At 34.0% G+C, this 23,643-nt stretch overlaps 1 protein-coding gene across 2 annotated transcripts; it reads left to right on the top strand.

Annotated features, from left to right (window-relative positions):
- The first annotated feature begins 4,567 nt into the window (after positions 1-4,567).
- LOC144979991 (cilia- and flagella-associated protein 77-like) lies at positions 4,568-20,810 on the top strand. Of its 2 annotated transcripts, XM_078927418.1 has the most exons (7): positions 4,568-5,649; positions 8,351-8,450; positions 8,717-8,963; positions 9,385-9,487; positions 12,460-12,483; positions 17,119-17,229; positions 18,831-20,810. In XM_078927418.1, exons 1-7 carry the CDS (start codon positions 5,554-5,556, stop codon positions 18,957-18,959), a joined length of 810 nt encoding a protein of 269 aa, XP_078783544.1. In that variant the 5' UTR covers positions 4,568-5,553; the 3' UTR covers positions 18,960-20,810. The 2 variants fall into 2 exon arrangements, with proteins under 2 accessions (XP_078783544.1, XP_078783545.1); XM_078927419.1 differs by lacking the exon at positions 12,460-12,483 and having other exon boundaries at positions 5,436-5,649.
- The last annotated feature ends 2,833 nt before the right edge of the window (positions 20,811-23,643 follow it).

Below are 23,643 nucleotides of genomic sequence, written 5' to 3' on the forward strand. Positions count from 1 at the left end.
AAAAGACTAGTTCCTCACCAACCAACTGATTTTGAATTAACACAGGTGTGGAAATCTCGAAAACGCTCTTTTTCAGTGACATGGTATGACAGGCATGAATGGCTCACAGTTAGTTTAGAAAAAAAAAACCGTTTCTTTTATTTTTATTGTCTACTTTTTACAGATACAACAAACACTGACAGATCATGGACATCTATAGGCTATAGTGACCTTAACCACTTCCATCGTATTTCTTAACCTCCTGAACGTTGTTTTAGCACCCTTAAAAGAGTGAAAAATTTCTTGCGAAATTCAATGAAACACAGAGCGGTTAAATTCGTTAATGATTCTGTCAATTCACAAAGCTGAAATAGATGCCATTCCAAATTTCAATAAACACATTATAAAAAGATTTGCAGAGATGAAACATCGCCGTGCAGATTTTCTTTACAAGTACTAAAAGTAAGTAATTTCTGTCATAGGTTGTTTTTTTTTTCTCTTTTGATTTACATTTATCACATATTGATTGCATTATCGACCAAAACCAATCCTTTAAATGGTGGACAAAGAATAATTACAAAGACCTTTTCATACGGGACTTGTTCTCAGTGTTGTGGCTTGTTGTTTTCATGAATTATTTGTTTTTGTGAGTTTTGTCCACTCGTAGAAACCATCGACCCTCCCCCCCACCCTTCCAAAAAAAGAGAGTTTTTAACATGTGCTCTCTCCTCTTAACCGTGTTCACTGTTTTAGCATTTTTTCTTCTTCTTCTAATCATGGCACCACCATACGCCGTCAATACGCCACGCCGCTGATGAATTATTTGTTTTTGTGAGTTTTGTCCACTCGTAGAAACCATCGACCCTCCCCCCACCCTTCCAAAAAAGAGAGTTTTTAACATGTGCTCTCTCCTCTTAACCGTGTTCACTGTTTTAGAATTTTTTTTCTTCTTCTAATCATGGTACCACCATACGCCGTCAATACGCCACGCCGCTGTATTTGGCATTGTGTTTATATATCATAATAAAATTCTAATCAGTTATCTGTTTAGAACTAGATACTATACAATATGTATGCCAATTACCATCCCAATTCCCTTTTCTTGTGTGCGGGAATTCCTCTTTCGGCATTGAAATTCCTACGAGTGGTGTCTGAAATTCCTGTGAGCCAAATTTAAAGTTGGCGTCTCTTTGCTACGATGATGCAGTGAGTGTGAGAGAGTCATCACTACACACATAAACAACAGAATCAATTTTAAAACATGACTATGACACGCAACCACTCACACACGAGGCTATACTATTTATTCTTTTCTCTATATAGAACAGGACAAGACAAACAAGAGCTTAACTCTCTCTACACTTCGCATTGATGTTTGTCGTCTGACGAGTTCAACTCTCGGTCGACCTGTCAATATTCCTTTTTGCCTAGGACGTGATCATTAATAGAATATTGTATGGTTTTGACCGTGAAGAAAACCTTAAGAAGTCACATTTATATATTTTAGAGACATAGTTTTGAATAATTTTGAGTTAAACGAGCCAGCAGGAAGTTATTTTCTTAGATTTCATGAACGGCCGATCAGCGCTTGTTTACTATAGTAACGCCATTCCCTCCCAGCCCATGTCTTAATGGCGGGTGGTTTTCTCATCGAGGCCGCTGGGTGGCTAGCCAATAAGAGCACCGTTCTGTTTCCATTGGGTAAATTCCTTGTTTACAACAACAACAAACATTAAAAAAAAAAAAAAAAGTGAAAGTATCACTTCTCACAGTCACAGACAAGTCAAGTGCTATTTAACTATCTCCCTTCCACTATATTATGATTCAAGGCAGGGGGAGCCAAATGGTCTCAGTCCTACCCCAGAACAAGAATATGGAAAGAATCAATGATAAAAGGGCGATGGGGAAGACAGCAACAAGCCCAAGACAGCCTACTTTCCGCTACCCTAGGGGGAATTCCACCCACAGAACTCCAGGATGAGAACAAAATCTCACAGCAATACCTATTGGAATTAATTATCCCCTTATTAGTATTAGAAGACATTATTGTTATATATCTGGAATACAATTTCAAGTGACTGTTCATGAATTCGAGAACAGAATACGGATGCAACGAGTGAAAAAAATAAAATGAAAGCAACAATGAGGGAAAAGATTAAACAAATGTGACCCTCCGCCTCGAAACGGTATTAAGTCGGATTTTTCAATTTTGGGTTTTTGGTACCCAATCACAGCTTATTTTATGCTTTAAAATTTGATACCAAATTTATACAATTCTGATTATTTATTGTCGAGATATGACCGTTTGAAGTAGGGAGAGTGTGAAAACCAAGTTTTAAGAAAATCGACTTTGAAGTGAGGCACCGTTTTCACGCACTGTTAAATCAATGGGCAAAGATAACTCCTTAGATACGGACATCGAAAATTTGACGAGAATAGTGAAATTTGGCATGTGCTTAGCTTATACATTTAACAATGTACATACAAATTTTTGAAACAATCCAATTATTACTTTTGTATTTATTCATTATTATGTAAGATGTTCTTAAAACAAATAAAACACTGGGGGAAAAAAACGCAGACAATTGCTCACTTTTTCAAGAATTTTTGATATTCAAATAAAGAATCAATGAAATAAGAATTATTAATGTGAAATTTTTGTCTTATTTAATAGAGAAAATACGATTTCAATATGCTAAAAGTTAAAGAAGGTTGAAATTTGAAAGTACAGTTTTGAAACTACGTGAAGCCGGGTGGGCAGGGAAAGAATTATCAAGAAAGAGGATTAGAGAGGAAAAGAGAGAATGAGAGAGTAAAATACACACACCCACACACACACACACACACACACGCACGCACGCACACACACACACACAAACAGACACACATATGAGAGAGAGAGAGAGAGAGATGGAGAGAAAGAGAGAGATATAGAGAAAAAGAGGAGCGAGAGGGGGAGGGGAGAGAGACTGCTTGTGTTAAGAGGACGCGAGGGAAATATAATAAAAATTGAAACCTGTATAAGTGTATGTGTTTGTATGTGTGTGTGTGTGTGTGTGTGTGTGTGTGTGTGTGTGTGTGTGTGTTTGGATGTGTGAAAGAAACACAAGGTAGACGGAGAGAGTGAGGTAGACATGAAGAAAGGGATGGAGGCGGAGCAAAGAATTGTAGGGATAGTTTAAAGAAAGCATTTTGTTACAAAGTAAGTCATAGTCAATCAACTGGAAACATATTGACCAATGAGATTGCAATTAAAGAAAGGGGCTGGTCAAATCAATCACTGCATTGTTTCCATTTTGAGTCAGATGACAGCTTGAGGAGGAGGGGTGGTGCTTATTTGTAGTGACTTACATGGAAACATGTTATTGAACCTCTCAAGTTTTCCTTAGCGTTCCACCACATTGTTCATTGTCTAAACCCCCCCCCCCCCCCCTTTCTTTCAGTATACAAAGAAAGCACGACAAAACGAACATCCATCTCTCTCTCTCTCTCTCTCTCTCTCTCTCTCTCTCTCTCTCTCTCTCTCTCTCTCTCTCTCCTCTCTCTCTCTCTCTGTTTGTCTCTCTCTCCCCTTCATCTACCTATCTATCTATCTATCTATCTATCTATCTATCTATCTATCTATCTATCTACAAATCTCTCTCCCCTTCATCTATCTATCTATCTATCTATCTATCTATCTATCTATCTATCTATCTATCTATCTATCTATCTATCTATCTATCTATCTACATATCTATTTATCCATTAATAGGTTTGTCTGTCTGTTTATCTATCCATTTCATTTTTTAGCTACAGTTCATTAATTGTTGAAGGCTCTATCTATTATTCTGCTTTTGTACTTAAAATTAAATGTTTAGCCTACAACAATCTCTGTAAGTGTAAGATTAGGCAACTGTTGACCTATTAAGTCTTAGCATATCCTAAAATTTCATGAATAATTAAAGAGGGACAAAGGAGGACCCCTTCCTCAATGCAGCTAGACAAAGATATAAAAGCACGTGGTGTGTATCAAAATGCACAAACACACACGTATGTAACACACGCATGCTGACGTCATGAAGCATCGCCCGAGCATTATGGCCTACAGCGCATGTGATGAGCGTTGACCAATCAGAATCATTCATTGTAAGGTTGTCAGGGAAAAACCTAGACTTGTTTACAGTTTTTAAAGTTCATTATTGGCTGAACCATGAAATTGTGGAAACAGTCATGCTTTCTCTGAGTTAGATAAAGACACGCCCTTTGCTGTGATATTGGTGGAGAAAAAGACTCGGTATTACTAAGCTTTAAAAAGGGTGGCTCTCTGAGAGAAAGTCAACTCTCGTTTTGAATGTGTCACTAATAGTTGCATTTTTAAACTTGAACTTTATATAACTTATCGTCAATGTTTATGTTGAATTATTATGCTTTCATGTAGAAAAATGATTGTAGTTTCTGAAACAATCAAAAACTGAAATTTGATAATTTTGACCATTTCCACTTTAAAACCGGTTTTCTTCGTTTTCCAAATCCCGACTTAATACCGGTTCGAGGCGGAGGGTCACAAATAGGTTGCATGTAGTTTGATTTCATTCCAATATTCATTAAACGATCTTATTTCAAAAGGCAAGACAAAATGTCTATGTATATATACAAACTGTAGGTCATAGGGGTCTCAACTCAACACTTTAAAACCACTGAAAATGTTCGCATTCAACATCTGAAACCAAAATACAAAAAAAATGCACATGAACTTATCAAATTCATAATTAATCGGCATTATGATATCACCATGAACAATATATAATCATAATAGCTATAGTTAGGTAATACTACCATTATCATCATCATGAGTATACAATTTTAAAAGAGGCATACCTTTTTTTTAATGACCTAATGTCCCTTTACCCCCACAACATTATCAGACCAGCCATTATATATACATTTACAAAAGAAACTGGACAGATTTTATTTGCTATTATCTAACATAAGAGGGAACATATTGGTACAAAGGACATAGCTTAAAGAAGTAGACATTTTTTCCCTTCCTGTTGATGGAGCACATGCCTTTATTCAATACTTGAGCTTTTATATAATTATAGATCATCTATATCTTATTTATTAAAAGTGCTTTAGAGCATAAATCCATGGACTTTAGCGCTATACAAATGATTTATCATTATTCAGTGACGCAAGTGAGAAGCAGCAGGGGACCGCCAAACAGGTCGAAAAAAAGGTACATGTTGTAAATACGCACCAAAAATATGTCGGATAATATTTATTTCACATAAGCATTGCTACGTAGTTGCCGCACCAAATGTTCACTCCCCGTGAGCATTTTTTGAAATATCCCAAACCCGGAAAACACAGCTGTGTATTCGGTCCATTAGTGGACGGAAAACACAGATCCGTTAAAAATAAGTTGAGTGACTCCCCGTGTCTCTTTAACTTTCATTGCGCAAGTATACCGGAAATTGTAACCAAGGATACACAAGCTGCGAGGAGGGTCTGTTTGTATCGAGTGTGAGAAGGGTGTAATTTAAGAATAATTTTTTTATCATCCCGTAGGCTTCATTACAATACATAAACAAAATGGCAACAGATATAGACGGACCGTTTGATTACACTGCCACTGGTGTTCTTGGTGACCAGAGGACGACTATGCTTCAAAATGAGCTTCATTTGAGAGTAAGTCTTACAGTCTGTTATCCCCATGACAAAATTTCAAACATCATTAACATTTGGTTTGTATTCATTGTCATTTGAATTTTAAACAAATAGAGAATCCAAATGAAACACATTATCACTGGAACAATGATACAATGACAATGCGTTTGCTTTTACTGGTTTCGCCGACCGATGATACGCTATCTATCGAACTTAGATTTATACCTGGATACCTCTATTAGAGCTTTTGGACTTGGTCTTCCCTCCTCCTCATCTATTAATGATTGGACCAATTCTTATAACTGTACTTGTTTCCTGGGATGTTACTTATCTCCAACTCTGCTTTGAATTTATTCAAATTATTTTGCTGATACTGTGGTTTCTGCGGGTGGTTGGATGGGAGCATCACCCTTGAATCATATACCTATGATGTTCGCATGGGTGTACGACCCGATAGTGATGTCGTTTCTTCTTCTCTTTACTAGCCTATCCTGCTTCTTTGGTTTGTGATTGTATTTTTGACAGGGGATATTTTTTTTCTGTAAATCTTCTGCCTGTTTGTTCTTGGTTATTTATAATTTAGCTTATGATATCTTTAGGTTATGATTTTGATTTACATTTGTACTATTTTTGTTAGATTGCTTGTTTTTTTGTTTCAGCGGTCTCTCATATAACCTCAATTGTGTTGGAAGAGACCTAAAGCAACAAACAACAACTGTGGTTTCTTGTAGTAGGCCCTATATCTAACAATTCTAGCTGAAAAAAGTCTATTCTTTCATTTGTATTACAACGTTCTTTTTCCAGTTTCTTGCTGTTTCATCGTGTCTGAATGTTCTTGTATGGTTTAAGAAATCCTACCTCTACCCTGTCTATTCATATCATATCTCCTCTTCTTCTCCTGTAATCTAAGGTCGAATACTTATCCGATAAGTGGTATCTAAGTATATCTAGTCTAGATATCTATAGTTCTATCTAATAGCGTTCTAGATAGTTACTTATGATTACTAGTGTGAGACAGAAAATAAATCTAACAATAACATTTATCTGTACTTTCATAAAAACGTGGTCCCTGCCGAGTGAAGCAATTTTACCAATGTTTTGACTAGCCAAAACATTGCCACATTGGATTAATTAAAAAAAAAAAACTTCTTTCTGAGACACGGGGGATTTTTAAATAAAAACATATAATCAGGGAGGGAGTGAGGATGGACTACCATATGTTCACTATGATTGACAGGTGTCAATACTATGACACTTAGCACTTAGGATCTTCCGAAATTTGAGATAATCCAATGTAAAGGATAATTGGCTTATGAAATGATTTATGTGATATTAGAAAATATCTAATGTTTTTATTTCAACTTCCGTGCTTTAGTAAGCTTTATCATGCCAATTTATTGCAGCACTGTGCATTTTTATGGTGATGGCAATGTACATAATATCATATCCCATCATTTTCTTTGTCAATTTAATTTATAAAAATTCGTTTCACAGATTTTTTTTTTGTTTTAAAATATATCGGAATAAATTCTCCTGCACCCTTTGTAGTGGTACATAAATTAAGGTAGATTGGGACAAGGGGTTGGGGGGGGGGGGGTAAGAATAAGTAAAATGCCCTTTCTTTATTTGGCACGTTTTTAGAATTTATTCTTATTTTCCTGTAACCTTTTGTGGCAATTGGTCCTTTTTTTTTTTGCAACATTAAAAAAAAAATGGCTGCTATTCTCTTGATCAACATAAAACATCTGGCTAACAAAACATTTGAAAAATTACTCCTCTGGGCAGGGACCACGGTTTTACAAAAGCGCCCATTAATTTAATAGTATTAAGATATAATATGTGTGGCATATATGATACATTTGCTTATAAATTGATATCTAGCTATGACTGATTGTTGGGGTGATCAATAAATAATGGTAATTCTCTGCCTCTATGTCATTTAGTTATGTTTACTTCTCATTCTGAATCATTATTTGACAGTTGGGCCCTACAGATATACATAACATGGAATTTCTATCTGCATGTGGGCTGTGGGGAAAAATATTTCATATCTACGTGCACATATCAACAGGTCCGATAACCGTGTGCAGTAAAAAGCTGAAATTTACATTGTTGCAATGGAAAATATTTTGTTCTAGTTTTAGAGTATTTTCATTTCAACAATGACAATGAGCCCATAACAATTTGAATTATCAGATCTGCGAATAAGTACACATCGAATACAGGTAACTGATGAGCTGATGAGTCTTACACGAGGAAGTTTCAGCTTGAAGAGGAAGAAGAAGAAGTAAGAAATTTCTCATCTACTCATTACTTTTTCAGGCTGTGTCTAACAAAACACAAATACAATGTCTTGGTCAAGGGAGTTAAAGTCAACAGAAGTCCTTTCAGTGATTAAAGAGTGTCGCATGTGCTACCAGGGTTCTCATTGCTCTGTTGGTAGAACACTCACATTACAATTAAAGTCAATATTTTGTCTTACTCCTTGTCCACCAAAAGTGATTAGTGAGCTGGGTCTGCTAGATCTGTCAGAAAGTACCTTTGCGACTCTCATCCTATTCAATGGGTAGAAAAAAATTGCAATTGTTCATTTACTGCTGTAGAAATCAGGATAAGTGTCAACAAATAAATGCATTAAAAAATCAACACTGAATTAGAATTCAAAAGGATATAGAATTTCTAGACAGGTAGTACTCTATATATGTATAATTTATCTCTGCAGGATAAAGTTGGTCACGTCAAGACGAGAGGTTTCGAACTCCCTTCTTCTAATTTTGCCTATGGTCTTCCGTATGATAGACGTGATTTTACAGCTGCCCACGGTATTTCTTCCTTCTTTCATTAAAAATGATTTTCTAATTATTTGCTTTTGCTAGAAATATAATTTGGCTATCAATGATTAGATTTAAGTTTCATTTATCTGATATCATCATAATCTTTTATTTTGAGAACATGAGTGACTTTTGAGTTCAATGAACATTTGCCGTTCACAACTTACAGAAATAGTTATAGTCGAACTTAAACCTGGCGTTTACATTTCATAATCATTGCACATTGTGTTGTTTTTTTTTTCCAATGCTTATTTTAGCTCTGCGTGGTTGGAACGGTAATCATGTAGTAGGAGGAGGCCCAAGGAAAGCAAAATCTGCAGCTGAACGCAATTTTATGGGTTTGAATAAGGCGTCAATTGCTGGTGGTTTAGTTAGAGCTCCAGAAAATTCTGATTACCGAGCCACTCATGATATCCGAAGACTTCCATTTGATAAGTCAGAGAAGACAAGCAAAATGAGAACAAGAAGACTACCCCCAACTGTTGTCTTTGGAATCCAAAGCAGGTGAAATTTTATTCTAAAAATTCTTCTGTTATGTAAATGCCTATTAACTCTATTTGCTAAAAATAAATATTTATAAAAGAGTAATTAAAGACAAAAGTCACAGTGCTCAAGCCATTCTAATAAATGGATAATTATTTTAGTTATTTTCATATTTAAGAATGTTAATTAAATACTTACTTGATTTATTAAGATTGTTTCAATATGTATTAGAAATTGAAAGGATATTATATTAATTAGCCAAAATGAGACAAGAATAAATTGAACATGAAAGGGCGAGGGCGAAGATATCAAGGTATGCTCCATTTTTATTTTTGTTTAGCTGACTGATGAGATAGGGTAAGGTAGTTCAACAAATTTTCCTTTTTTTTGTGAAAAGATAATTTCTTTGTTTAATGTTATTTCTGCTTATTACAATCCGCAGACCCTCCACTCCAATCTTTGATTTGCTAGAACACAAATATCAAGACAAATGGATTAAAGAAAAACAGAATCAGATCAATGCACAGAGATCAGCAGATCTTAAGGTAAAAGATTTGAAATGACACGATTGATTACTTAGGACGTGTGCTCTAATGTGTTTGAACTGTTTCAAAACTTTTGTATTGAGTGAAAACTTGATTCTTTAAATCCAACTTATCTCTCACTAAAGTGTGACTTTAGTATTTCTATTCCCTATATTAATATTACTTTGTGAAAAATATGATTAACAAAATCTTGTTTTTCCATTTGTTTTATATAGTTTTGAAAACTAAATGCAAAGATCTCTGAGATCCTGTTCATTTATATATTTTCAGAGTATACATCATAAGATTATGTAATTATCTTATCAAAATTTAATTGAAATAGCGAGAATGTTATCTGTCGATATTATGTTTGTGCTGTTGAAAACAAATATTTAAAAAAAAAAAATTATGCTCAGATTTAATGGTTAATTTTTAAAAAACCCGGATTTTATGGTGCATGCGACATTGTTATGTAATTTGAACATCAAGTTTTACGAATTTATTTATCACACTTCTATTACATACTTTTCTGGGAACAAGTTTATGAAAATGGAATTTTTATGTTGAATTTTATTGTTTTGTTGTTTTTTTTAATGTTGATAATATAAGGTAAAGAGCTGTTAAATTGTCAATGTAGATTTGTCATCAACCTTTACTTTCAGTTGTGGTTGACATGGTCAGATACCTTTTAAAGTGAAAAAATATAATTCGTTGTTAACCTTCAGTGCAACCTCCCTATAACAACATCATCAGGGGAAAAAAAAATCCGTCATTATAGAGGGTTGTCGCTATAGCAGAGCAACCAAAAATGGTAGGAGGACAGGGGTAAAGGACTTGACTATGGAAGTCTTTATGCCGTCAACAGTGGTGGTTTTAGTCTAAGTAGGCTACCTTGAAGATATTACCCGTTTGCTTCTTGAAACGACAGATCCAGCCACTGCTTGCTTGAAAATTCATCACTCCTAGTGTCTACAATTATCCTTGCCTGGTCTTTAATCATACTGGACGACAAGAGAAGCATTTGCAAACTCAGGGCAAGGAATACAACGTAACTTCTCAAAAAACTGGAAGATCTAGAGTTTGTGGATGACATCGCCTTCGCCTTACTGAGCCATCGCATTCAAGACATGCAACTTCATTAATAAATGCTTCCACAGGATTTTGAAAATCAGAAGGCAAAACCACATCTCTAACATAGAAATTTGGAGGAGGTCAACCCAAGAACCCATCAACACCCAAATAAGGAGGAGGAAATGGAGATGGGTCAGTCATACACTAAGAAGACCAGGGAGCAATTCACCCGCAAGTCTCTTGATTGGAACTCCCAAGGGACATGACACTCTCAGCAGAAATGAAACTGGCAGGCCTCATCTGGGTGCTACCAAGAAGATGGCCAAGGACAAAAGTAGATGGCGAACACTCATAGAGGCCTTATGTTCGACAAGGAGCAAAGAGTATTAAGAAATGGCGCCAATGTATTGATCGCTTGACTCTGCTTGAACTACGTCAGCACAGATGCATCAACATCAGCATTAGTCAGCAGTCGCTGCATTTTTTTTTCTTCTTGGATTCAAATCCATGCTGTTCATTATTTTCTCTCATTTCTTGATGATTGTGTTCATGTTCTGGGAAGTCAACAAGGCCTGTGCCATATGTGAAATAAAGCAAGGTGGCGCATGTGCAATGGGAAGGGCCAGGTAAGTTAAGTTTTTGTATCACTTTGCCTCAACTACAGAAAACGCCCACATCAACTGGCCTAGAGAGGACTGGATATCAGTATCATTTGTTCAACCAATCATGGGTTTTCATTTTTATTACCTATGGCTGTGGGATTTCATTGGTATGAAACCAAGCAATTTTATTGGACCAGATATTTTGCCTTGATTATCCATTTGAAGTTGGCAATTACCAGCATATTGCTGTCACTATTCAGGGTTTTTAACCAAAACTTATGTTGTTATGGTGAGCTTTTTCTTACAATGATATGCAAAAAAAAAAATTTAAATGAAAAAATCGGGAGTTGGACTCCATGTCGCTATAGAGAGGGTTGTTATGAGTGGGCTGCACTGTTGTTAATTTACATTCTTAAAGCAAGGTTTGACTTTTTAAGTGAATTCAGTGTGATGTTCCTACTGATTCCTTTGACATTTGACTCTTATCAGGAATCAATTAAACTGTGATAGATCGTATTAGTTCTTATTCTTTTTAACAACTATTCCTAGCACTTTTACCAACGAGTTTCTTTTCTACAATTTTTTCGGGGCTTGAAGGCAAAGAGAGCAGAAAAGGTTTAGTACCATCTGTTTCATTTCATTAAAAAATAATATTCCCATACATTTAGTTTAGGGTGTGTAATCAATACTCCATATAAATAGTATATCTTTTTTTCTAGTGTTGTTTTTTTTTTCAAAAGTCATTTTCATACTTATTCAATTATTATTTTATTATCATTAATTTTGTTTCAAAAAGATAAATATATAAAATTTTCAAATTTTGTTGTCACGTGGTTGGCAGTTAGTTAGTCAATTCAAAAAGCTATCAGTACATAACAAAATAAGGGTAATTGTTGTGGATGCAATACGTTGTCCAAGCTTTTATCAGTTCGAACCTTGTGATTGAAAAGAATATAAAACTTCTATTTTAAACCTAGATATTTTAATGTGAGTATTTTACTTTCGTTAATTAAGGACACGGAGAGTCCCAATAACAATGAAAGAAATAATTTCAATCTAATTTAAGCTCATAATCATCGAACAAACTTTATAAAGTAAAACAACCAATAATTGAGATGTTGTGGTTCAAAATTTAATTAAGCTTATTTATTTATTTTGAGGTGGTAACTTCGATAGTATTCAAATAAGAGATCGTTGTTTTTGTTTTTTGTGTTACGATCAAAACCATTTTCATTTTATTCATTTTCAAAATCCTCTCCCAAATTTACCACCCAGCTTCCCCATCGCTTTTTGTTACCAATGCTTATGAACATTTTTCAGAGAAGAATACAGTCAGCCCCTGCTGTAAGTCCTATCCACTCAGCACTTTCCTTACCAACATAGTAAATTGCCTTTTTAATCTTCTCACTTTGTAGTAATGTCATGTTATCTGTATTACATAATGTAATTTATCAAATCATTATCAATAACAACTGACCTTTAACCTTTATCATTTTCCTATATTAATCCTTAATTTCATGATTATAAATAGATATTACTTTTCTAAAGCTGCAATTACTATGCGATGATTCTCAGGTTCTCAGTTGAGAACAGAATGAAATTTTTCTATCTTGTTTGATTTCCATACTTGAGGAAAATGGCATAAATTGGATTGCATTGCCATACTATTTCATAAATAGAATGCAATCTTTTTTTTGAATAGAAATGTTTTATTATTACAAAAATATATCATTTATTGCTAGGATTTTTTTACCCAATCTTTAGGATCCTTCCATCTATATGCTGTCGACACAATCCTAGTGGCAGGTGATGTGACCTGTAGAATTATTTTCTTTTGATTTCTATTTCAAATCCTATTAATAAATTGAAAATAAAAACACAGCGCATTCCCCTTCTGTCTTATAATAGCTTTATCCTTTAATTTGATATATCAACCATAATATGCAAAAAGTAAAATATAATGCCATCAAATACAAACAATATAATTGACTTAAAATTTAAATGGTTATAATGCGATATTTCTTAATCATTTTAATCTTAACCTTCTATGTAATTATTTTCTTTTTTCAGACATGAAAAAATATACAGGCTGAAAGTTTTAAAACTGAAGGAAATGAAAAATAAGAACAAATAAATCTGCATTGATAGAAAACATAGATAGATTTATGTTTCGAATTTCCCCTTATTCAAAATGAAGTAGAAAAGGGTCTCTGTTCATAAGCAATGTCGACTATAAGTTTTCGTGGCACAAAACATTATTTTTATTGCATATATTTACATCTTTATAAATATACTTACCCAAACTCTCTTTTTTCTTATCAGATTAAAAAAAAGGGAGAGAGAAAGGAAATAAACCAATTAATATAATTTATAGAAACAGTTGGATTTCTCTCTGAATGTCTTATTCACACCTTCCTATTCTGTCCGTTTCCGTCCTTGGATATCTATTAAATTTACACTTCAGCAATGACGCTGACAAAGCAGGTTCGTCAACAAAATGTCTACAGCCAATAACAAAAAGGCAGCTTTTGGCAAATTCTTTGATGTGGCGAGGGGACTGGTGGTTTGGGGTCATGGCACACCTATATACTGTATGCTGTGGTCGGGATGAACTTAGATGTTGTGACATTGACACAATGCAGAAATCGGGGTTAGGATGGGGAAAGCTAGTGTTGCAGAGGTTTGCAGACAATGTTTAATTATTTTTTTTAAAAGTTGAAACAGAAGAATAAGAAGAAGAAGTAGTAGAAGAAAAAGAAGAAGAAGAAGAAGAAGAAGAAGAAGAAGAAGAAGAAGAAGAAGAAGAAGAAGAAGAAGAAGAAGAAAAGGAGGAGAGAGAGGAGGAGGAGAATGAGTTATTAAACTATGTATACATTTAAAAGTGCATACAGTTATGATAACTCAAAGGGGAAATATATTTTGACAGTCATTGGAGCTTAGGGACATTGATTTTGCACATAAATTATTTTTAAAAAATCAGAATCTGCTTATAATCACAGTGGCTACAAGCACGCTCTCTCTGATTCCTGAGGATCAAGCTTTAAAACGGAGACTGTTGTCGCATATAGACTATTGACAATGGGAACAACTAGAAATTTTGTTTTCCTGAAGTTTATTTTTCGTTGTATTCATTAAATTTGGGGACAGAATGCTTATTCCATAGTATTCCAAAGATTGATATTGCGTGTATAATTATACTGTTTCGATTTTTAAAATGATTAATTATCGCCCTAATATTTGGTAGAGGTTCAATTCAAGCTTTCATGTTATCACCATTTTCATTTATATATTGAAAAAGTAATGACTTCAGTTGATATTTTTTAACATAAATAATTTTAACATAATATATTTCATTTTTTAAAAAGTTACTTTCTCAAAACTTTTGGCATGATTAGCTTTTGCATGGTTTCATCATCACTGTCCATTTCTTTTCATAGACATTTTATTTTACAAAAAAGAGAAGCAATTGACTTAAAATGCTTTATCACTCATATTTAGTAATCGCCTATGCTGACTGACATACTCACTTCATGTGTACTTTAGTCAAATAGTGAATGTTAATGTTAAGAAACCTTTTTTTTTCAGTCTCATGACAAGTTTTAGTAATTACAAAACTTCTAAACCCAAACCCCCCAAAAAGTAATAATAAAAAATAGACATATAGCTGTGTACATTTTTAAGACAATGAAAATTGTATCCTAAGCATTAAGATAGTTTTCCTGTTCTTCAATGTAATGTTTACTTGCATGCTTTGTTTCCAGTTTCCAACTCAGACTTTTAACCCTCTGTGACTTCTGTGCTCTGATTTAAGCCTATAGTTTTAATTCAATCGTATCATAAACTTTTCATGAACAAAAGCCTTTTTCTCGAGAATGCTTTTAATTTCTATATTCATTTTTATTTACTTTTGTCGATCATCTGCATATTTTTCTTTAAAAACATTCTTAAAGCTGAACTCAAAAGGCCCATCATTTATTAAATTCAACTCGATATTTGTATAAACGATTGGGAAAAATAATTTTTGCAACTCATAGATGAATTATATTTTATCCTATCAGATGAAAAAGAAGATATTGCAGGAAAGACGAAGTTGTGGTTGTGACAGTGACACATGCGATTTTAAACATATGATGAACAATTCAGAATAAGATTTAAGTCTTGTTTGGTTCAGACATGCTGAGACACTTTGTTCACAAAAATACGAGTATGCTTTTACACATGTACGAGTATGCTTTTACACATGTACAAATGTACCTGAATATACAATTGCATCAATATGTTTTTTTCGTTTGGGGAAGGAGATGGGAGGAATTGGCGATATATATAAATATTATACTACTTACGTGTGATCCCATCCATTTTGCCACAGCCTCAAATGTGGAGGCACAGCAGGTTCTTATAAAGGTGGTATGCAAGGATAAAGAAAAAGGATAAAAGTTAAGACTGGTAGACCACTGACCTATTCGTAGACATGAGCAGCTTATAATTATTTCTAAAATCCAATTTTACAACATATTCCACGTTGGATCCAAGGTTTAAAGTGCTCAGAACCATGGAACCACAGGATTGATAATGGCAATATAAATATATCCAAGTTTTCTTTTTTACTAATTAGTAATGATAGCTTGCATTCAATGAAACATTGAATATAACGAGCGCTGATCATTTTCCATTAGTTCATATCAAAAACTTGATTTTATTTCAAAGGACCAGGTAAAGGGTGCACAATGGGATAAAATCTCAGTTTTTCACTTTAAAAATCCTTTCAATGATATACAATGATTAGAATGTTTAAATTTTAATTACGTAATCCTTTCCCACTTTATTAGTTTGTCCATATATTATACCCAAGTTCTTTCCACTCTATGTATTACAACCATTTATTGTCATATTTCTTATATGTATAACCATACAAGAAACATTAATGACTTGGGTCTTGAAAGATTTTAATGGAAGAAAATTATTGTTACTTTGTCAACAAATAATAATGATAAAAAAAAAAAAAATAATTGAATACTTTTGCTCTTTAAAAAAATTCAAAATGATGAACATTATATGATAGAGTAAGAAATATTTTGAAACAACAGAGTCTATTTTTCTTTTTTATATATTAAAAAAAAATCTCATTTTTATCAATCAAGCTGAATTAACATAGATTATATTCAAAACTTATTTGAAATTCTTTTTTTGATGAGTCATATAGCTATAAGTGTGTGGCTTTTTTGGTCTTGTGGTATGACACTCGCCTTCAGAATGGAAGGTCCTGGGTTTGAGTCCTGCTCTGAGTAACGCATTATCGAGTCCTTGGAAAAGGCTCTTTACTCTCACCGTATTCAGGTGTAAAATTAGTACTTGGCCAATGCCTCTGTTGGAAAACATTGTAATTTCACCTAACAGGCATCGCATCTTATCCTATACGTCAAGCATTGCTGTTGGCTAGGAACCCCTTGTCAAGTGCTTTGAGCAAGTTTAGTGGATATTGCGCTATTAAATGCTTTTAAAAAAAAATGAAGCAGTGCAACTACGCAGAATAGTCCTTACCTCTTCTTAATCTTGAGGTAGTTCACCCATTCTCTTCCCCCCCCCCCCCCCCCCCCAACACGACATTGCGTGGCCTTGACCAAATTACATCTCCAGTTAGCTAATGACAACTCAGAGTGATCCATAATACTCGAAGACAAATTCATTACAGTCCCAGGTTTGAGAGTTTTTGACAAGATGAGCGAGGGTCATTTTTATCAATTGACATAAGGACACGTTCTCTGGTCAACATTTAAAAAAAAATTATTTTTTTTTTTTTTCAGAGCACAGCAAAATTGGGATGGATACTGATTTTAATTTTAACTTTGAGAGTTGATAATTTTATGTTACACTTATCATTAGCAAACATCATTCTCTACTAAAATGATATGTATTTAATTCCAATCATAGATATTGTTTCTGAGAAATTAAAAAAATATTTTTTCATCTTCAATGCAGGCTTCTCGGGGTCATGGCATCATTTATGAAACCAGAGCATCTTTACTGAGGACATATCAGAATCCAGTACAACCAGCCCCACTGTGGCAACTACCTCGATTCACGAAATCAGTAAGTAAATTAATTGCTCTCTGGTGCACTATATTCAAGAGCGTATCATTTTAGTTTTCTATATCTTGATCGATCACTAAAATTATTGCATCCCATTTTGGCTTACAAAATAATATACATGCAGTAAAAACTGGTTAAACCAAAAGTGTCTAAACTGAAAAGACTGATAAACCAAAAAGAAATCAAAATGTTTTTCATTTTTTTTTCCTCATTTGACCTTACACAAAACACTTTTTTGGTGAGGTAAATGTAAATACTAATGTTTTTAATGATTGAATGACAGATTGTCAATCACTTAAATTCATTCTGTTGATCAAGTATTGATAAACCGAGAGCCACAATGCTCAAACTATCTTTAAACTGAAAAGAAATCAAAATGTTGTCATTTTTTCCTTGTTGTTTCTGTTAATCAACTATCGATAAATTGAAAGCCATTATACTCAAACTATCTTTAAACCGAAAAGAAATTTCAGAATAACTGAACAAAATTCCTGATACAACTGTTACCCAATGTGCTCTCTTGCATCCATTCAACACTTCACACACCTCCTCTGAAACCCTCTCCACTTCACCACCAACTCTCACCCCCCCCCCCCCCCCCCTTTCCTACACTAATCCACAATGTCTTATTCATCTCTGTGGCCTCTCTTCCCCCCCACTCACTTCCTCCTTCCAACCAGTCCCACCCCAACGGCACCAGTTCATTCTCACTTGATGAGAACACAATGTGCTGGTTAAGAGCAGTAATGTTGTAAAGATGACGTTGGAGTTACAAACACACACTCACACAAACACACTACATTATTTCAACAACAAATACACGCATATGAAGAACTTGATGCGTTGCATTGTGTGTGACAGTGGGATGAATGATAGTAGTGGAGTAATAACTTTTTGAGGTATGCCTAAACAGAAATATGTTGAAACCGAAACAGAATGCCAAGGCCCTTGAATTTCGGTTTAACCAATTTTTACTGTATAATAAAAAGAATGTTTGGAAATTCCCCATTTTACAGTGACAGAATTCTGTGTCATGTGTAAAGATAAATTTAAATAAAAAACAAGGGTTGCTATGTATTTCCTTGTAAAGCTCGTTGAGCACATTTAGTAGATATTGTGCTATATAAAAGCTCAAGCTCGAGTTTTTTTTTCTTATACAATGGACAAAATAACAAGTTTGCATATTAACAAAAATATGGATAGTTAACAATCAATTTTCTTAAAGTAGAATCTTTAAAAAAAATCTTTGTCTTATTTGATTAGCTTTTTTGTCCTTTTTAGATTTAGTAAGATAAACCCAAATTCTAAATGGTTCGTGCAAAGTGCTTTAAATGATAAAGAATTAAAAATTAGGAATGTGGTACCACGGAAACTACACATTCAAAATAAAAGTTGCAAATGAAAACTTTTTAAAATAACTACACAAAGGTTATCTGGTCAGCGCCTAACTTTCACATGTTCAAATAATTAAATAACCCACAAAAGGTCTTCAAAAGGTAAATAGACAAAACTTAAATTCTTAAACCTTATGTCATATAGACATGATATAAGAGTTTAAATATTCAAAATTAACTTAACTTTATTGATGTTCATTCCCCTAGGCCAAACCCCATGTTCAGACATTCCGTACTAACAGGGCCAAGAGTGATGCATTTTCTAATCTGGAGGTGGACAAAATTGCCAGACGTGGAGACTTTGGTACGGGGATATACGAACCGGCTCAGAATTAGATAATTAAAACAATTATGATGATGATGCAAATGTATTATTTTATTGTTTTGATTAATCACTGATATTCATGCACCTGTTTCGAAAGTCATGTCAGTTTTTGTAGATGTTATTTTATTGATCACTGTCTGTGAATGATAAGTCAAATATCAGATACAAATACATTATTACATAATGTGTCATAATATACATAATAATACATAATATATCATTCATTTGCTCGTTGTATCGGGAAGACAAAGAAAAGAAAAGAATTTTATTGACCTTACACAAAACACTTTTTTGAGTGGTAAATGTAAGTACTAATGTTTTTAGAGATTGAATGACAGATTGTCAATCTCTTAAATGCATGAAAATTTCAGGAAACTAAAAAGTGTTTGATTTTGCATTGTAGTATATTTTAAAAACTTTAACACATCGAATTTGTCAAAGCAAAATGTTGTTTTTTAGGCACCAGTCTTTTTCTTTTCACCTGTTATTTGACTATTGAAAACATTTCATTCAAAAATGAAATGAAGAGATCTGACAAAATGTGAATACATTTAAATGTATAAGTATAAGACTTCAAATACACAGAAATCTCACGGTTGTTTCATATCAATTTTTTTTTTAATTGAGAAGGACATAGAAAACCTGAACTCATACAAAATTATTCATTAGTCTTATTTCCCAACCAGTTTGAGATTACTTTACAATTAATCTCTTAAGCTGGGGGCCACTTCAAATACACACAGAGAAACAGACAAACACATAAAGAATTGAATGTGAAATGTATGCATGCCATGTTTTGAGTGAAATTGAGGAGTAAATGCTTGATGACTTGGGAGAAGAATATCATCGTAGTCTAGTCTCTAAAAGCAGAACTGTGATTTTCTTTTTATAGATTTTCCATCCATTCATCACAAGTGAGGTGATGTTTTTTTATGCCTTCATGAAACAGTATGTACAGAAAGCAGCCGACAAAATTGATCACATATATTCATTTGTACTTTTACTTCTTTCCTAAATGAATTATAGAGATTATTATTCGTTCATGACATGTTTTTGGTCCTTTTATAACAGTAGTTTATGTGTTTTTTAATACTGTCTGCAAATATGACTTTTAGGCATAAATACATATTATACATTTTAGATAAAGCAAAGGCAAATTGTCGCCCTGCAATTTTGAGCATGTTAAAAAAAAAGAAGTGGTCTTAACTGTTCAAACTCCAAACTTAAATGAAAAATTAGTACTTGCTTGTTCAAGTTTAAGACAAAAAAAAAAAATGGACATAAAGTATATACCTACTTGAATAACAAGTTTCAAAACTGAAAGCTAAATCAAGATTGTTTAAATTTTGCTCTAGACAAAAAAAAATTGATTAACAAATTAATCATGTGTTACATGGTGTGAAAGAAGAAACAAAAAATGTAAGCTGACCAATTGTTATTATTTATATTATTGTTAATGATACATAGTATTTTTTCTGTGCCAGTGTAAGATATTTTGAATCTGGAAACCTGTTGTAACTGTAATCAAGAGAAAACTACTTTTAAACAGTATTATGAATTCTTGAAATGTTTTTTTTTTGCCCTTACTAAGTTTATGTAAATAGTATTCTATCTATGAGCTTTGATAAAATTCTTCCTTTTTCGTAACAATTCTCTTTGGAAGAATTTTTAGACAACTAAAGCTTTTTAAAATTCTATTCCTGACAACATGAGTGTCATTGGGGTAGCAAAGCAAAAAACAAGAACAACGAAAACATGTATTCGATTTCACGATCCAAATTTGCCTCTAAAACAGAGTTGTTTCAGAAATGTACCTATAAATAAAATAACTAATCTGAATAAAAGTTCATTGCTTTACCTGATCCTGCATATTACGTTTTTTTTTTTTTTTAGGTAAGTGTTTTGAATCGATTAAACATTCCATATTGTATAATTTCATAAATATGCATTGATAATAAAAATCAATTTACTACTGACTAGCCCTGCATTAGATTTCAACATTTTTAGTTTGAAACCCCTTTCATGAAATTTTTATAACTATTTATTTAAAAGGTAGAATTTCTATTATAGTCTATCTGTAGGACTAAAGAAAAGAAAAAGGAACGGTAAATGCAATTATTACATTGACAACAATAATGCAACGGTCAATTGAAAAACAAAACCCACTTTATCTAAGCTTCATTGATTATTCCAAAACTTTTGATACAGTACCATATGAAATGCTCTTAAAATATTTAGAAAAGATTAGAGCAGACCTTCAAATTGTGAAAAACTTATACTGGAATCAAACAGCATGTGTCAAACTTGATAACGAAACATCTGACTTCTTTAACATTGAGAAGGGAGTAAGACAAGTTTGGTCTTGTCACTGGACCTTTTTAACATATATAGTGAAATAATATTCAAAGAAATTGAAGATATGAAAGGTGCCGTAGTTGGAGGGCAGAATATGAATAACATAATATTAATATATGCAGACAATGGTACTCTGATGGCATACTTTCCAGAAAAAGTGCAGAAAATTTTAGATATACTGGTGAGCAAAAGTGAAGAGATGGGCCTGAAACTAAATGTTAAGAAAACCGTGGTGGTCTCAAAGAATGACAACAACACAACCTTTCACTTGTCAAGTAAAGGAGAGTCCATTAAACAAGTAAAGAAATTTAAATATCTAGGCTCTATCATTACCGGTAATGACCGAGATATATAAGATATAAAACAAAGAATAGCAACAGCAAAAAATGTGTTTCATAAAATACGTCCAAACAACAACCTAAAGTTGAAGACCAGAATGAAAGTTGTGAAAACATATGTTATAAGTATCCTTTTATACGGTTGTGAAACGTCGATGCTTGACAAAGAATGAACTGGGAGGTTAGAGGCATTTGAGATGTAGATGTATAGAAGAATGTTGAGGCTATTGTGGACAGACAAGTATACGAACGAGGAAGTGTTGGCAAAGGTGAGAAAAGGAAGAATAGTGATAAATACCATCAGAAAGAGGCAGTTACGGTTTCTAGGACATTTGTGGAGAGATAGAATAGAAAAGTTGGTAACATTTGGGATAATCAAAGGAAAGAGAGCTAGAGGAAGACAGTGAATGACATCCAAGAATAACCCAAGAATGGCCAAGAGTAATTTCAAAAACAACGCAGATTTCATGTGCACCGCAGAGGATCGTGATACGTGGAGACAGCTGATCGGCAACATGTTCAAGAGTACAAGCCACAATGAATGATGATGAGGAATAAATGGGACAGAACCGAGGTGTTTTTATTTGAAGGTTTGATAATCCAAATTATGGGCTTGAGCTTTGAGCTTTTCTATAGCGCAATATCCACTAAACATGCTCAAAGCGCTTTACAAGGGGTGCCTGACCAACAGCAACATGAAACATGTAGAATGGGACATGACGCCCATTAGGCTATATCTATATTGCAATTTTTTCCGACAGAGACAATGCTGTTAACGGCCAGGTACTCATTTTACACCCGAGTACAGTGAGAGAATGTGAATGAAGAGCTTTTTCCAACTATCGCCGAGCACGACTCAAACTCAGGACCTTCCAATCCAAAAGTGAGTGTCATACCACTAGACCACATAACCGCTCATTGTTGTAACGGAAATACTCTCAACCAATGCAAAGTATAGTCCATTACAACAATATTAATTCAAGCCTATAATTTCATTTGATTTTACCTGCAAATATGTGCGTATCGGACAGTCATGTAAAATCCAAGGTCACAAAACCTCCCCCCCCCCCACTCTAAAGAAAAAAAACAAACCAGGATTTAAACCCACACCATTCACTTCCAAAGACGAGTGACAAACTATTGATTTGCCCAGTTAATTAAAAAAATTTTTTTTGCACATCTTCATCTTTTACAAGTCATATCAACAGAAAGGAAAGAGTAGACCTGTAGACATCAGATTTTTTTTTTTAATAATGCATTTATATACACTCCAGCAGTTTCCTCAAACTCACTCCTCGGGACATGCAAATAAGTTTGATGAAACCGTGCCTTGCCAGCTTGACGGAGAACGGGGTGGGGGTGGGTGGCAGTGTGACTCAGCGTTATGGTCTTTACTGCATACCCGAAAGCTACCAAGTTCTAATATTAATATTCACCGCGTTATGTGACATTCAGCAAGCCACCTCTACTTCGCTCAATTTGCTGCACTGTCACGGGTTATTCCAGTAATTCCAGGCTGCCCTTAGAATAGATCCTAAGACAAATCTCCTTTTGAGGATGAATAAATGGAACTTTATTATTCATTTACTTTATGTTGTATGTTGAGGGAGATAACAGTATTACAGGACATGTTAAAATGGGTTGTGTGTGTGTGTGGGGGGGGGGGGGGTTGCCATATCACAACATTCATTAACCATGGTGCATGTTATTGAAATTGGAACTAATGGCGAAGTGATACTTCTTCTTCTTCTTCTTCTTCGTTCCTCTGATGGACATCTATGGCTGCAGTCCGATATCTGCTATGAAGTCTGTGGTCCGCTTTAGGTCCTCAGCCTCACCATAGAGCTTTGTGTTGAGTGTTGTAGGGGTGACCCAGTGGTTCGAACGTTGCACGTTGTATAATGGGCAATCCATAAGCACATGTAAAGTGGTTTCATGGTCGGTTCCACATGGGCAATAAGGGGTTGTTCCAATACCTAGCTTTGTAAACATATGTCCTCTT

Source organism: Berghia stephanieae, chromosome 9 (assembly GCF_034508935.2).
Source record: "Berghia stephanieae isolate SIO BIC M18660-M18661 chromosome 9, UCSD_Bste_1.3, whole genome shotgun sequence".
NCBI lineage: Eukaryota > Metazoa > Mollusca > Gastropoda > Nudibranchia > Aeolidiidae > Berghia > Berghia stephanieae.